Source organism: Heterodontus francisci, chromosome 32 (assembly GCF_036365525.1).
Source record: "Heterodontus francisci isolate sHetFra1 chromosome 32, sHetFra1.hap1, whole genome shotgun sequence".
In the NCBI taxonomy this organism is placed as follows: domain Eukaryota; kingdom Metazoa; phylum Chordata; class Chondrichthyes; order Heterodontiformes; family Heterodontidae; genus Heterodontus; species Heterodontus francisci.
Genome location: NC_090402.1, coordinates 36,114,633 through 36,129,783, shown reverse-complemented (window position 1 = coordinate 36,129,783; position 15,151 = coordinate 36,114,633). Strand labels below are relative to the sequence as shown.

Sequence of the window (15,151 nt, the reverse complement as noted above, 5' to 3'; positions counted from 1 at the left end):
CCTCAACTGAGGATTCCCCCCCACTGTTGTTGACAGGGCCCTCAACCGTGTCTGGCCCATTTCCCGTACCTCTGCCCTCAACCCTTCCCTTCCCTCCCAGAACCGTGACAGGGTTCCCCTTGTCCTCACTTTCCACCCCATCAGCCTCCATATCCAAAGGATCATCCTCTGCCATTTCCGCCACCTCCAGCGTGATGCCACTACCAAACGCATCTTCCCCTCCCTTACCCTGTCAGCATTCCGAAGGGATCGTTCCCTCCGCGACACCCTGGTCCACTCCTCCATTACCCCCACCACCTCGTCCCCGTCCCGTGGCACCTTCCCCTGCAATCGCAGGAGGTGTAATACCTGCCCATTTACCTCCTCTCTCCTCACTATCCCAGGCCCCAAACACTCCTTTCAGGTGAAGCAGCGATTTACTTGTACTTCTTTCAATGTAGTATACTGTATTCGCTGCTCAGAATGTGGTCTCCTCTACATTGGGGAGACCAAGCGCAGACTGGGTGACCGCTTTGCGGAACACCTCCGCTCAGTCCGAAAGCAGTACCCTGAGCTTCCTGTTGCTTGCCATTTCAACACTCCCCTCTGCTCTCATGCTCACATCTCTGTCCTGGGATTGCTGCAGTGTTGCAGTGAACATCAACGCAAGCTCGAGGAACAGCATCTCATCTACCGATTAGGCACACTACAGCCTGCCGGACTGAACATTGAGTTCAATAATTTCAGAGCATGACAGTCCCCCATTTTACTTTCATTTTTAGTTGTTTTTTCTTTTTTTCTTTTTTCTTTTTTTCTTTTTTTGCAACCTTTTTTTTTGCATTTATTTCATTTCATCGTAGTTTGTTCAGTTTGCTTACCCACTGTTTTTTTTTCATGTTTGCACTTGCTGCTGTTCAATATTCAGTCCGTTAACACCTTTCCTGTACTAATGCTTTGTCTTTCAACACACCATTAACATATTGTTTGCCTTTGCTCCATGACCTTTTGGTCAGCTATGTGGCCTTGTCCAATCTACACCTTCTCCTTTGTTATCTTTTGCCCCACCCCCACCTCACTTGCTTATAACCTGTGATATTTTTAATATTTGTCAGTTCCGAAGAAGGGTCACTGACCCGAAACGTTAACTCTGCTTCTCTTTCCACAGATGCTGCCAGACTTGCTGAGTGGTTCCAGCATTTCTTGTTTTTATTGCTGTTTTCCAAATCGTCTACTGTTAACTCTGTCTTGAAGTGCTACCAAAAAAGTTGAGCCTCAGCTCCACTAATTCTACCCTATTTTCAGTATTTTTATTCTATTCCGTCTGGTCCTGTATCCTTGTGAATGTTCAAGCAGTCTGCAATATTTTAATATTAATTTTATCCCAATCAAACATCACTGAACCCCAAAACATGCTATGTAATTTAAACTTTCCCTAGCAACTTCAGTGCGGGGAAAAAAAATGGGTTTCATGTCTGCCAATTCAAGATGAGTGCATTTGACACTACTGTTGAAAACCAGTTTCACCCCCATGAGTGTTCATTTGCTGTTGTTCTTTTGCTAGTAACAGATTATGCTGCTAATGTGATAGACTATAATTACTTTTCAGGTAGTAGGATTTTGGTTGCAAACAGCAACAGATGACAGGCTGCTGCGGACAATTCATGCTATTTGAATTGAAATGTTGTTGCATTACATGGTATGAATTGCAGTCATGTCAGGTCTTCTATCATTGCATTTCATAGAACAATACTGCATATTCAATGGTGGTTACAATTTAAGATGTTTTTACAGCCAGTAGAGTTCATGATGCTGCCAGAACAATATAAAGCACGAAAACTTAAAATTGACCCCGTTCAGAAAGATAGCCAGAAATACCTCACATACCTTGGTACCTTTTTTGAAATATCCTCTGAAAGAAAGAATTTGCATTTATATAATGCCTTTCAGAACCTCAAGATGTCTCAAAGTGCTTCATAGCTAATAAAGTACTTCCTTGTTTTTTTGAAGTGTACTCACTACTTGAATGCAGTAGCCAGTCGCACACAGGAAGCTCCCACAAACATCAATAAAATAATGACCAGATAATCTGTTTTTTAACTGATGTTGGTTCAATGATGAATATTAGCCAGGGAGAAATCCCAGAGAAATCCACACAACAAAATGATGTCACTTGCACATATGATTGTTGCAAAAAATCACACAGGGCTCTGGAATTTCAAATACTTTGGCAATTATTTTAATTACTGACCTGTTTTTCCTGCATAGATTGAGAAATTTCAGTTTTCCATTGGGATGGAAAGCAAAAAGATACCACATTTGAATTTGTTTCTTGAGGAAATGCCACTAATCCCAGATTAAGAGAATATTTTAGGAAAGCATACAAGAAATGGGCACAAGGGAAATGAGGGAAAAGTGATGAGAAATAGAAGTGAGGGGGAATCCTGAAAAAGGTGGAAGAGAGAAAAAGCAGTTTGCACATTCTTCTTGTCATTTGGAACTGTTTTTTCCAATAGATGAACACACTCTTTAAACGTTGAATTAGAACCAGAAATTATTTCTTTGTCACTTACATACTGCCATAATAGACTTAACAAGGAATTATCTTACATGGTTTGTACTAAATTGAATGAATTCTTGAAAATTAAATAAGGCCTCAGAACTGTATTGATTGCTGTCATGAAATAAAGCAGAAAAAGTGTAGAGCTTTGCTGTTACCGATCTTTCAATTCAGTTCAGACTTTCTGCTAAATATTACAATGGGAGGCTGTGTATTTGACACTGAAAAGATGAGGAGGTTACATTCATTTCATTGATCACACACTGAAATCAAACTAGCCAATATGTCTCCATCACCATACAAAGCAACTAAAATAGTTGTTTACATAAGAGAAATTTTCACTTCACTCCGGCCCCAATTTTGGGCAGCAGTGAGATGGCGGATATTAGTTCCACTGCATTCTTGCTTGGTTTAGGCCCTGCTCCATCTTTGAATCAAGTATGGGGGGAGCACCTGAAGCTCACTTGGAAAGCATGCGGGAGTTTCACTAGGTTCTGGAAAAAGGGGCATGGAAGGACTCTGCATCATTCTCCCTGGCTAGACAGGGAGACTCCAGCCTGTTAGTAAGGCTTGGCGATGGGCAACGCTGCAGGTAGACCTGCAGGCAGGATGGCTTCTAAAACACTTTCAAGGCCCTTTTATCGTAGTTGATTTTTTTTTTTGTTTTTCTTTGGTTTCCCATGATCATTATGAGCTTTTGTATGCCTCAAACTATACTTTTCTTTTAGTATCTGTTCGTGCCGACCCTGGCAAGGCCACATTTCCTGCCCCTAGTTGCCCTGAGAATGTGGTAGTGGTGGTCTTCTTGAGCTGCTGCAATCCTTGTGATGATGAAGGTGATGTGTGGTAGGCAATTTCAGGATTTGGCCTAGCAATGATGACGGAAGGACAGTAGTCAGGTTTGATACTGGGACGGTGCTGTTGAAGTAAACTTGAGGGCCTGAATTTTAGGTCCAGGGGCTCGATCTCATGACCAGGCTGAAATCCGTGTTGGGAAACCAGAAATGGCCATGGTGGGACGCTGGAGGAGATTTTCAAAAAATTGGCCAATTAAGAGGCTGCCCCTGGGAGCCACATCCAGTTAAGGATGACAGACTGACTGTGCCTAAGCTCAAGGCTCTGGGCAGCCGCCAGCCCCACCAAGAGAGGTGGGCGCTGTCACACTTAGATAGGCAACCATGAGAGCGCCTTAAGATGGAGGCACCTTCTGAAGAGGGTGGTATACCACTTCTAAGTTGGTACAAAATATACTGTGGTCACAGCTGCCAGACCATCATTGCAGAGTGGCATCCTCTCCTTAGAATGGCCTGCAACCGAGATTATATTGCTTGCAGCCCAGCAGATCCAAGCTGGGCTGCTTTGCAGGATGCATTTCTGGCCCACCACTGCCCCCTCTCTGACCTGCTGCCTGAAGGCTGCCACCATGCCATCGATAGGCTTCAGTCACATCGGGGGTGGTGGGGGCGGGGTGGGGGGGCTGTCCGCCAACTGGAAAATCCAGGCATCGTGTGAAAAGTTCCCTGAATTGGCACTTTAAATGGCCTGCTTGGCTATTTGCCACTGGTGGAAGGTTAGCCATCACCCTCTAGAAGCCGCCTCCCTGGAAATAGGCTGGAGGCAGAAACATGCCACTGACAGGCACACCAGCCATTAGTGAGAAATTGCCGGCACATCTGCCTCCAAACCAGCTTCCACCTCCAGATAAAAATTCAGCCTGATGAGTTGCCACAGTATTCCAGTTGTAGAGGGGTAGATACTGTGTTCAGTGGCAGCGGTGCTGATTAACAATCTGCTGTGTCCTGGAGGGTGATGAGCTTCTTGAAAGTTGTTGGGGTTGCATCCAGGCAATTGATTTCTGTGCCATCGGACTCCTGGCTGAGAGACATTGAGGAGTCAACAGGTGAGCTATTTGTTACATAATACTTAGCCTCTACCCTAATCTTGAGGTCACCTTGGTGATATGATCGTTCCAGTTCAGCTTCTGGCTAGTGGTGACTGCAGGATACTAATGGTAGGCACTCAATGATGGTGGTTCCATTGAAGTTGGGGCAGGATCATAAGACCGTTTCTTGTTAGAGGTAGTCATTTCCTGGCACTTGTGTGTTGCGAAAGATACCAACCACTTGTCGGCATAGAGTTGGATGTTGTTCAGGCCCTGCTGTAAGCTGGCATGAGCTGCTTCATTTTGGAGAGTTGTGAACAGAGCTGAACACTGTGGAATCATCTGTAAACAGCCCCACCTCTGATCTAATAATACAGAGAAGTTCATTGAGGAAGCAGCCGAAGGTGGTTGGGCATAGAATGCTGCCCCGAGGAACCCCTGCAGCAATGTTCTGGAGATGTGATGATTGACCTTCAACAACCACTATCATCCTTGTATATGTCAGATATAACTATAGCACTGAAGAGTTTTCCCATTGATGTGTTTTGCAAGGACTCCATGGTGCCATACTTAGTCAAAAACAGAATTGATGATGAGAACAACTGTGAAAACAATAGCAGAGCCACATTTTAAAATAAAACACTTTACAGATTTCTTTGGTGAAAAGATGAAAAGAGGCACTAAATAGGTGCTGTGCCATGCATGTTTGAGAGTCTGGTCTTAGCATGCACTTTTGGTCCTAACTGCTGATTACCATAATTTGAACTTGCCTGGAGATGCTAGACCAGACACCTGCAGGTTTAGCACTCAAGTGCTGATTAGAAGCAATTTTCGTAACGCAGTTTATATGGGTTCCACGCAGCCGTTTCCACTGAGGATGTGGCATGGGCTGGCTGTCACACAGCAGCAGGTTTTAAGATGGCTGAGGGATCAAGGGAGAGGGTGCACAGGTTCCCAGATGTGGAATTGAAGCTCCTGGTGGAGGAGTTTCAGAGGGGCGAGATGTCCTCTATCTACAGCGAGGAAGGAGTCCACCTCACCCTCCTATCCCTTTCTCCTGCAGCACCTGGTGCTGCTTTCCCTCGTCTCATCTCCTCCTCCCATTCCTCCTGCAGACCAAAGGGGTTCCTTAGCAAGGCTCTCTTTCGGTGAAGTCCTCAGAGAATTTCCAGAATAAATGTTGATAGACTGTTGGTAAAATCTTGGCAAAGTAGCCCAAAAAGTCTCCCACTGTGTTTCAAAAGTCCTCTTCAACCCTCCAGCAGCAAGTTAAGAGTAAAAATGATGTACCGTTAAGTTGCGCTTGAAATCCTCAGCAATGGCATGTTGACTTCCAATAAAATTGCTGTTAGGAGAGGGTATTATTTCAAGCATTAGGCATCAAAATGTCGTGCAACATCGTTAATAAGTGCTAGCAGCCAACTTAAGTGACAATCAGCCTCTTAACAATCCACTGGGCACCTGCTCCTAGCGTAAGTTTAAACTCTTTTAGCATGATAACATCTTGTGTGAAAAATGGGTTGCTTTTCTGCTCAAGACCCCATCTTGGCCACCTCACAGGCTCTTTAGTGCCTGAAGGAGCCATCGAAAATTGCCCCCTTAAACTTTTCCACTGACTTAAATTCATATTATAAAAATCTGTTTTTTTAAAATATTCAGTCGCTTATAGACATCTGTGTAGAATTTACATGACCTCTTCTGGAACATTCTTATTCGTATTCTTGGATGAATTCTAAAAATATTTCTATCAATGCTGTTCACAGGGGAAATATTGTGAGTGAAAAATCACATTTCCCACCTTGGAATAACAGGACCTTTTGTCAATTCAGTTCTCATACTTTAGCAGTGGGAGATAACTGCCCAGCTGTAGTCCTTTCATACTCAATGATTCATTATATTAATTATGTTTTTTTTTAAAAGAAGCTTTTGTTAGATTTCCTTTTCTTTACATCCTTGGTTTATTTTGGAATTTTAAAATTTCCAGAAGCTGTATATTCATTTGCCCAAAATTACCCCCATTTTATATTTGGGCATTATTAAGGTTCTGGTGTTCTTGAAATTTTCTCACGCAGGGTCATTTCAGAGCTCATATTTTAAATCACAGTCTTTGCAAATGTCTATCCTTACCTTGAAACCAGGTATGGGTTGAGTAACAACCTGGGAAAATGAATAAGAAACCTTATTTGGTCTGTACTATCATGCTTCAAAAAGATCTCACTTAATCTTCAAAAACAGACAAATCAACACGCAAATAATCTAACAGTGATATAATAGTCCTAGTATATATTAACAATGGAAAATCTTTTACCTAACAATTCAAATAGACAAAATCTAATCTTTTATAAATGTAGCTCTTATCAAACTTCAAATTTGTTTTTCTGGTTATGGGGGTTAGCTTGACTAACCTTTTAATATCCTGTGAAGTATCCAATTAATTTGACTACCTTCACTCAGCTCAGTGAGCAGATGAAGCCATTTAACAACCCTTTCATTGGTTAATGTGACTTGTTTGGAATTTTTGTAGCTGACAGTCAGATTCAAAGTACAAATCACACTGTCTGTGTTGGTACAGAGTTAGTGTAGTTCCTCCTCTCATGCTTATGGTTCGAAAGTCAGTTTGAACCATCCTTGCAATATACTGTAGGCATCAAAATAGGTTTGATACAAGTATCTGAATGGCCTCTTTTTTAAGCTGCTTATATACTGTGACTGAATTTAAAAGAACATTGACAATTAGACAAAAAAAATGTTGTCACTTTTCTCTCTAAAGTGACAGTGGTGGTAACTTTTACCTTCACCGATTAGGTGGTCAGCTTCCATTGTGGAATTGAAAATCGTGCAGGTTGCATAATAGGGGAACAATCCACTCCACCACTTAGTTGCCCAAGCGGTGAAGGTAAAAATTACTACTTCTATGTTTGTGAAAATGTATTTGGCCTGAGCGTAATGTGATGAATCTTGGGACTGATACTGTGATGAAAATAGTTTTTCCCTCGTGCTAACAAAGTTACAATGGTTTGACAAATACTACTTCATGAAGACTATACAATTTCATTCGACTTGGACTTGACTGATTCCTGAATCAAAGGAGCTTGACTTACGTCTGTCAGAGCACGACAAAACACCCTGCGTTGAAAATATCTTCATCAGCAGCATCATCATTCAGAAAAAACAATTTTTACTTGGCTTCACATAAAAAGCTGCTTGATAAGGGTTAAGAGCTTAAAAAAAAGTAAGGTTTCTGTTAAGTGAAAGAAAACATTTTGAGGAAAAAGTGCAGGTACATTTTTAGGAAAATCAGCTGTGAAAGGTATTTGTGTTTATCATTGTTTTGCTGCTATGCTGTGAATAGGAAGATAAGAATAGGAGTAGGCCATTTAGCCCCTCGAGCCTGTTCTGCCATTCAATGAGATCATGGCTGAAATGCGACATAACTCCATACCCCGCCTTTGCCCCATATTCCTGAATATCTTTGGATAACAAATGTCCATCAATCTCAGATTTAAAATTTACACTTAATCTAGCTTCAGTTGCTGTTTGCGGAAGAGAGTTCCAAACTTCTACCACCCTTTGCATGTGGAAATGTTCCCTAATTTCCCTCCTGAAAGGCCTGGCTCTAATTTCAAGACTATGGCTGGAATTTTATGCCACCCCAGTGATCTGGATGGTGGCAGGGGGATGGCATAAAATTAAGCGGGAGGTTTCGGGAGGCTTTCCTGACCCTCTTCCGCCTCTGCCCCACTTTACGTGGGCCGGGGGGTGGTGGGGGGAGGTGGTTGCAAGAAACAGGCCGCCTGCCCCAGGCCAATCAAGGCCCTTAAGTGGTCACTTAATGGCCACTTCCGGGCCTTCGCCCGCCTCCACGGGGATTTTACTTGTGGCAAGCGGGCGTCCAGGAGACGGTCCAGCACACCGATGGGGGGAGGGCGGGGGCCTGACAAACGGGCACAGGGTGCCCAATTGAGGGCTGTCCCTGCTTCCCCAATCACCCCCAGGACCTGAGGTGCCCCTGCCCCCCCACATGACCACCCTTGCCTTGCCGGTGTGCGTTCGATTTCCCCGGTGAGGCAAACCAAATTTACCTGCACTCCTGGCTCCCTGTCCTCGGCTGAGCTGCAGTCCCAGCAGTGGCCACCACTCCCGGTGGTGCTGCTGGGACTAACAGCTGCCGGCCTGATGATTGGCCGGCAGCTCAATGAGGCGAGACTTCCTCCCTCAAGCGGGTGGAAGTCCCGCCTCGGACTTTTAAAGCCCAGGGACCCCTAAAATGCAGGACAGATCCCTGGACTGGGCGAAAGCGGGTTCGCCACTGACTTTTACGTTGGTGGCCAGCTCCCATCCACCCGGTGTAAAATCCAGCTCTATGTCCCCGAGTCGTAGACTCCCTAATAAGTGGAAATAGTTTCTGTCTACCCTAACTGTTGACTGTTCCCCCCAATATCTTGAATACTTTGATCAAATTGCCCTTTAGCCTTCTAAATTCCAGAAAATACAACCCTAGTTTGTGTAATCTCACCTTGTAATATAACCCTTGGATTCCAGGTATCATTCTGATAAATCTATGCTGCATTCTGACATGGCCAGTATATCCTTCCTAAAGTGTGGTGCCCAGAACTGCTCACAATACTCCATGTGTAGTCTAAACAAGGCTTTGTATAGCTGTATTCCCCCTTGTATTCCAGGCTTCTAGATATAAAGGCCTGCATTCCATTTGCATTTTTGATTAATTTCTGTAACTGTTTGTGACATTTTAATGTTAGATGTGCCTGGACCTCCAAATCTCTTTGCACCTCACTGTTTCTGGCTTTTCACATGTAGAAAGTACACCATTCTTTCCTTTTTAGGTCCAAAATGGATGAACCCACATTTTCCTACATTGTAATCCATTTGCCACATTTTTGCCCATTCGCTTAACCTATCAATATCTCTGTAATTTTATGCTTCCATCTACACTGTTTACAAAGCTGCCTATTTGTGTCATCAGCAAATTTGGCCACGTGGCTTTTTAACTCCATGATCTAAGTCGTTAGTAACTGTGAATAGTTGAGGCCCCAACACAGATGCCTGAGAGACACCATGAGTCACACCCTGCCAATTAGAGTCCCTGCCCATTATCCCTACTCTCTGTCTGCTGCTGCTCAGCCCATTTCCTAACCTGGTCAATAATTTGCCTTCAGTTCCATGGGCTTCAACTTTAGCTAACAGTCTCTTATGAGGGACTTTATCAAATGCCTTCCAGAAGTCCATAAAAGTAGCATTCATAGACATTCCCCTGTCCACTACTTCAGTCACCTCTTCAAAACATTTATTCAGGCTCCTCAAGCATCACATACCCTGTACAAAATTGCTGGTTCTCTCTGATCAGCTGAAAATGTTCAAGGTATTTAGTCACCCTATCCTTCATTATAGACTCTAGTATTTTCCCAACAACAGGTGTTAGGCTAACTGGCGTACAATTCCCTGGTTTTCCTCTCTCGCCTTTCTTAAATAACGAATAGCAATTTTCCAATCTAAAGGAACAGTTCCCGAATCGTGAGAACTTTGGCAAATTCTAGTTAGGGCATCTGCAATGTTTACACCTACTTCCTGTAAATCCCGAAGTGTAATTTTTGTTTTATTCTCACTTAAATTCTTTGATGAATTAAAATGAAGTACTCAAAACATTGTCCTTTCAATGTCCAGATAAAACACTCACCTTTATTCTGTTCATTTCAGTAGAGAACAAAGAACAACAGACTTTAAGCCACTCTCATCATGTCAAAGCATCTCCAAGCACTTAACAAGCAATGAATTACTTTTTGTCGTACAGTGACCATTGTTATGTAAGCGATCATGACATTCATTCTGCTCTTTGGGATTGAAATATTTAAAATGTTCCACCTTGTGTGAGGAACATTATATTGGGTTTTTGTCTATTCTCAAATAATTGGCTTTTTTGCTATTCATCATGTGCCTGGTTCTGTGGGATCATAACTGACACTTCTTAGGTGTGGATTATGGGCAAAATGTTCTCAGTGGTGCAAGACTGGTAGGATTGGATCAGATATACACCACACTCTTTCCATTTCCATGTAGTCAATGGACAGGAAAATTGATTGGCTTGTAAAATATGAAGTCCTCATTAACAAGTAATGGAACTTACAAATGCTGATCTGATGCTGCCAATTTTACACCACTGTCAAAGATGAAAGGCCCTTCCAATATCTCCTTTAAAAATTGCTGTTCTCAATGAATACTTGCATTGTATGGGCTGGATTTTATGCAGACGCTGGGTGTCCTGAAACCAGGCCAGAAAGGTGAGGGCAACCCGCCTCAGCCATTCTGGGGGACACCGGGCCGCATTTTATGGTACTCAGGCAGTTAGCTGCCCAGCACCAGAGTTCCCGTCCTTTCCGCCTCCAAGAGCTGCTGGCCAATCAGTGGGCCGGTAGCTCAGCAGTCCCTGCAGCAACGCTAAGAGCGGTGGTCACTGCTGGTACTGCAGGAGGCCCAGGACCAGTAGCAGCCATGGATCCTCGGACTGCAGGTAAGTGGGGCGGGCACACCCAGGGCCAGTCAGGCAGGCAGGCTCTGGCAAGAGGTGGGGCAGCTAGTTGTTGAGGGCGGGTTGGGATGTTGGCACAGGACTGCCTTTGATCCCGGAGGCACAAATTGCTCTAGCAGGAGGCCCGCCCCCCCCCCCCCCCCCCCACCCAACAGGCCTCAGGGAGGCTGGGTGGTATACTGGGCATCCTCCCCATGTGGCAGGGCTCCCACCAGCCACTGGTAAAATACCAGTGATGGTGGGAAGAAGCCCTGAAATGGCCTTTAATTGGCCACACAAGGACCTCATTTGGCCTCTGGGAGGGAAGGCCGTCCTCAGTCTTTCCCACCCCTGACAAAATTGAATGGCATTGGGAAGGCAATGGGTACTCTAACCCCTGCTTTAACTCACCATTTTATTGGGCCCTCATGTCACCCTGACCATCACTAGAGGGCGGATAAAATTCAGTCCTATGTCTGAGAGTATGCTATATTGTTTTGGAACACTGGTCGTAACACTCGAATATGTGCAGAAAATAGAATTTGACCATTTAAGATGCTTGAAGGAAATTAATTTGAAATTTTTTTTGTGATTTTTTTCAAACAAAATTGATGTCTTCTATATTATGACTATTTCATGTTACAGTCTTGTTTCATATTTTTTACTTCGAAAAAAAGTTTTTAAAAAATACTGAAAACATTGACCATTTAATGTTCAGATAAAACACTCACTCTGATCAGATTATACTGATTTGCAATACTTACATGGTGTAATGGAATAATTATGTTTGCCTATATGGGGCACGAGTAAATTTGTTTTGTAAAAAAAATGAATAATCTTCCAATGTTTTCCTTTCATTTCAATTTTATTATTGATAATCATTGAACTAATGACTGCTGATGACGTCACATGGGGAATTGACAGGGAGGAGGTACAGGCTTCAATAGACACCTGTTGAAATTACTCGATCCCTGAAACCTTTTGGCCAATGACTACAGATGTATAGCTCCCTCATGCAGCTGGGCTAGGTAACCCCTGCCAGTTCGTTCCCCCAGTGATGTCATAAAGCTCTTTAGTTAAAAATTGCCATATGGCCAAAAAGCTGAATATTTTGTTTCCCCAAAAATATTATTTTTTGATAAGTACATTGATGCTGTGGCTGCTTTAGATTATACCATGAAAAATAAACCCAAGATTACAGCACTTAGTTGGTGTGCAGTTTTCCAATTACCTCCAAACTATTCTAAAGAGCTTAAGAAAACAACTATTCAACTGTATACCAGAAACACAAAACTTCCCCATTTATTTCAAGAGAAGGAGCTGAATGTATGACATGTTTTTAACAATATTTAAGTAGCTAAGGAAAACCAAATAATTTCCTTATGTAGAATTTTCCCTACCACTTGTTGACACATGTTTTGTAAAATTAACTCTTCCAGCAGTTTTCAAAGGAGCTGTAATATCAGCAGGAGCTATTGGCTCAGTATGTGGCTGATCCTTGTTGCAAAACAGATTTAGAAAACACAACTGAATGTTTCTTTGTCTCCCCAATTCATTTTCATTTTTAAATGTACTTTGATGAGGAGATGGTTCCCAAAGTCCTCAGTCACAAGGAATAGAACTTGAAAAATAATCAGCATAAGTCACAGAGTAGGCTTCCAGTCCCTTTTTCTCTCTACTAGGGGGGTAATGCCCACCACAGGAAGGAAAAGAAGGTGAGAATGTGAGCAACACCGAACTACTGCCACTCATCCAGCAGCTAATTCAGGATTAGCTTTAGTAGAAGTTAGAGAGCAGTCACCTTTGCAACTAGAAAAGGCAAATAAGACATTAAAGAGCAGAGGGGGGCTATACAGTGGGCACGCTAATGTGTTCAGTACTTTTATTTGCTGACCTGCTCTTTAGAGGAGATGCCAAACCTGGACCAATAAACATTATGCTGTATTTGAAAGAGGATAATGTTGGTCTCTTGGAATAAGGAGATCAAAGATCTGATTTTCATCCAATCTATTTTGTGTTCTATCGATAATTACGAAACATGAGTTGAATGGGGAAAGGTTGAGAAAATATTAACCTCAAATCTTCATTTTAAATGATAGCAGAATAATTTCATTTTATTTATTGTCTCTCTCTCTCTCCCTTTCCATTTTGTCCCTCAGGAAAGCTCACCTGATTCTAAAACGACTGGACAATGTAAGCAACCGCTGTGCATCGTTACTACACAGTGCCTATATTCAGAGCCACATAGACTCAGTCCTGTATTTTATCTGTCGAATGGAAGAAACTAGACCCACGGGGATGGTCTGGTACAGCACCTTACATGATGCAAGAGTGACTTGTGATGAAAAACTAATGTCGGTCCCACGCAATATTTATGGAGACACTAAACTCTGGTGAGATGTCTGCGCACATTGAACTTCAATTATGTGCTCAACTTTTGAAATTTTAAAAGAACCAAGGCAAAAAAAGGAATCGTCACCTCAAATGATAATGGGATCATCATCAGACATTACTCGTTTAAAAAAAAAAGCCTTCAGGTCTTTGGTGCTTGTCCAACTGTTTTATGAATGAAAACACAGGAGCTACATGATTGGAAATAAATACTTTACAGTAACAAATCAACTGTTAAGTGAACAGACAAGGTGTTAAGACAGCATGTAAATTAGAGAACTGACCAAAAATTCCAAGAAAAATTATCACAAAATGTTGTAGCGTTTTTTTGCTTTTTATAAATTGACACTAGAAAAAATGCACACCTTTTTAACAAAATAGTGGAGAATTATATGCTAAATCATTGCTCTATAAAATTTGAACCAAACCAATTTCTACATTGGTAAGTTGATTAATGATTTATGATTAGCAAAAGTCAGATTAACAAATTACTGTTGTAAATATCAAATGCACAATATACCACTAAAATGTACAGTATGTTACCTTTTAGGGTTCAATGAGGATTCGTGACGGAGAAAAAAATGCAGATGCATATCAGTTAGTTTTCATTGTTTATAGAGGATGTAGTTTTTAGTAAATTATACCAGCAGGAAACCAACAGGCTTTGCTCCTCTAACATAACCAATCAAAGCTATTGATAACCCAGGTTTGTGTGTAGGTACATGATGGCAAGCAATGGGTATTCTAAAATACATATTGACTTAATTTCTCTGTTGTAAAATGGTGGCCTCTGGCTTGAAGTTTCATAACACTGCTTTAACCTAGACTTTGAAAGTAAATAGAATAAATGACCATGAAAAGTGAAATGGTTTCCAATGCACAGTAGTAGTTATCATAAATGTTGGCTGTTTTTTTGATTAAATACGGAACCCTGGATACTAAACATAATCTTTCAAAAGGCACTGTAAAGCTTATCAGCTGATCTAGAGGGAAGTTTTGATCTGGTTAAACCAGTGCCATCAACTTCACTAAAAAAGCTATTTATCAATAAAATAATTGATTTCCTTTTCATGTTTTGTTTAGACACAGCAAGTGTAACAGGTATTTTTCTCTTGAAGAGGGCATATGTGCTAGAGCAGATATATTTTATACTCCTGAACCATCCATTTCAATGGATCAGAATGCTGGCTGGACACTAGAATTTGCTTTGGAAAATGGATAAGTAGTAAGACTCATAAAAACAAATGAACAGGTAGCAGGTTCCAAAATAAAATCGCAGGATCTACTTACTACAAAGAAGTAAAATGAGTAACAAAGGGGTGTGGTATAGAAACTTAATAAATTGGTGGGTGGAATTCAAAGAAACTAACAGGGTGTCAGGACTATTCTCATGCTAATATTTTATTGCAGCTGTTGATACTGGATTAAAAATGTGCATATTAAAGTCTGGTTAATTGTGGCTTGGTGAGGTGCTTTAACCTAGCAACATTTAGTATGGCTTAAAATGGGATCAAAGACTGATAGCTGGATAGGAAATAGTTTTTGATACTCAATGACAATTGATTATGACATGAAACAGTATGATCGGATTTCACTGTACTAAATATATTGTCTGATTTGATAAAATAAAGAGTTTCATGCATCCCATGCACATAATTACACTTCTTATCAATTCAAAAGAGTACACGCAGCCTCACTTTGCAAGGTGGTGCGCATTTGTGCTCTTTCATAACAATATATCATTCTCTAAATCCACTTTTCCATTGTCCATTTGAGTTCAGATGCTATTTGTTTATCGGGCAAATGCCAAACTAGTTCA

General features: G+C 41.8%; 1 protein-coding gene across 10 annotated transcripts in view; it reads left to right on the top strand.

Annotated features, from left to right (window-relative positions):
• LOC137347765 (astrotactin-2-like) overlaps positions 1-14,913 on the top strand; it is a 1,864,757-nt gene extending 1,849,844 nt beyond the window's left edge. For 8 of the 10 annotated variants that reach the window (XM_068012699.1, XM_068012698.1, XM_068012697.1 and 5 more), the window contains one exon: positions 13,101-14,913. In XM_068012699.1, the coding sequence (XP_067868800.1) occupies positions 13,101-13,338 (238 nt within the window). In that variant the 3' untranslated portion in view covers positions 13,339-14,913. Of the gene's footprint in view, positions 1-10,133; positions 10,241-13,100 lie in introns of all 10 variants that reach the window. The other 2 variants (XM_068012696.1, XM_068012694.1) reach the window with 2 other exon arrangements.
• The last annotated feature ends 238 nt before the right edge of the window (positions 14,914-15,151 follow it).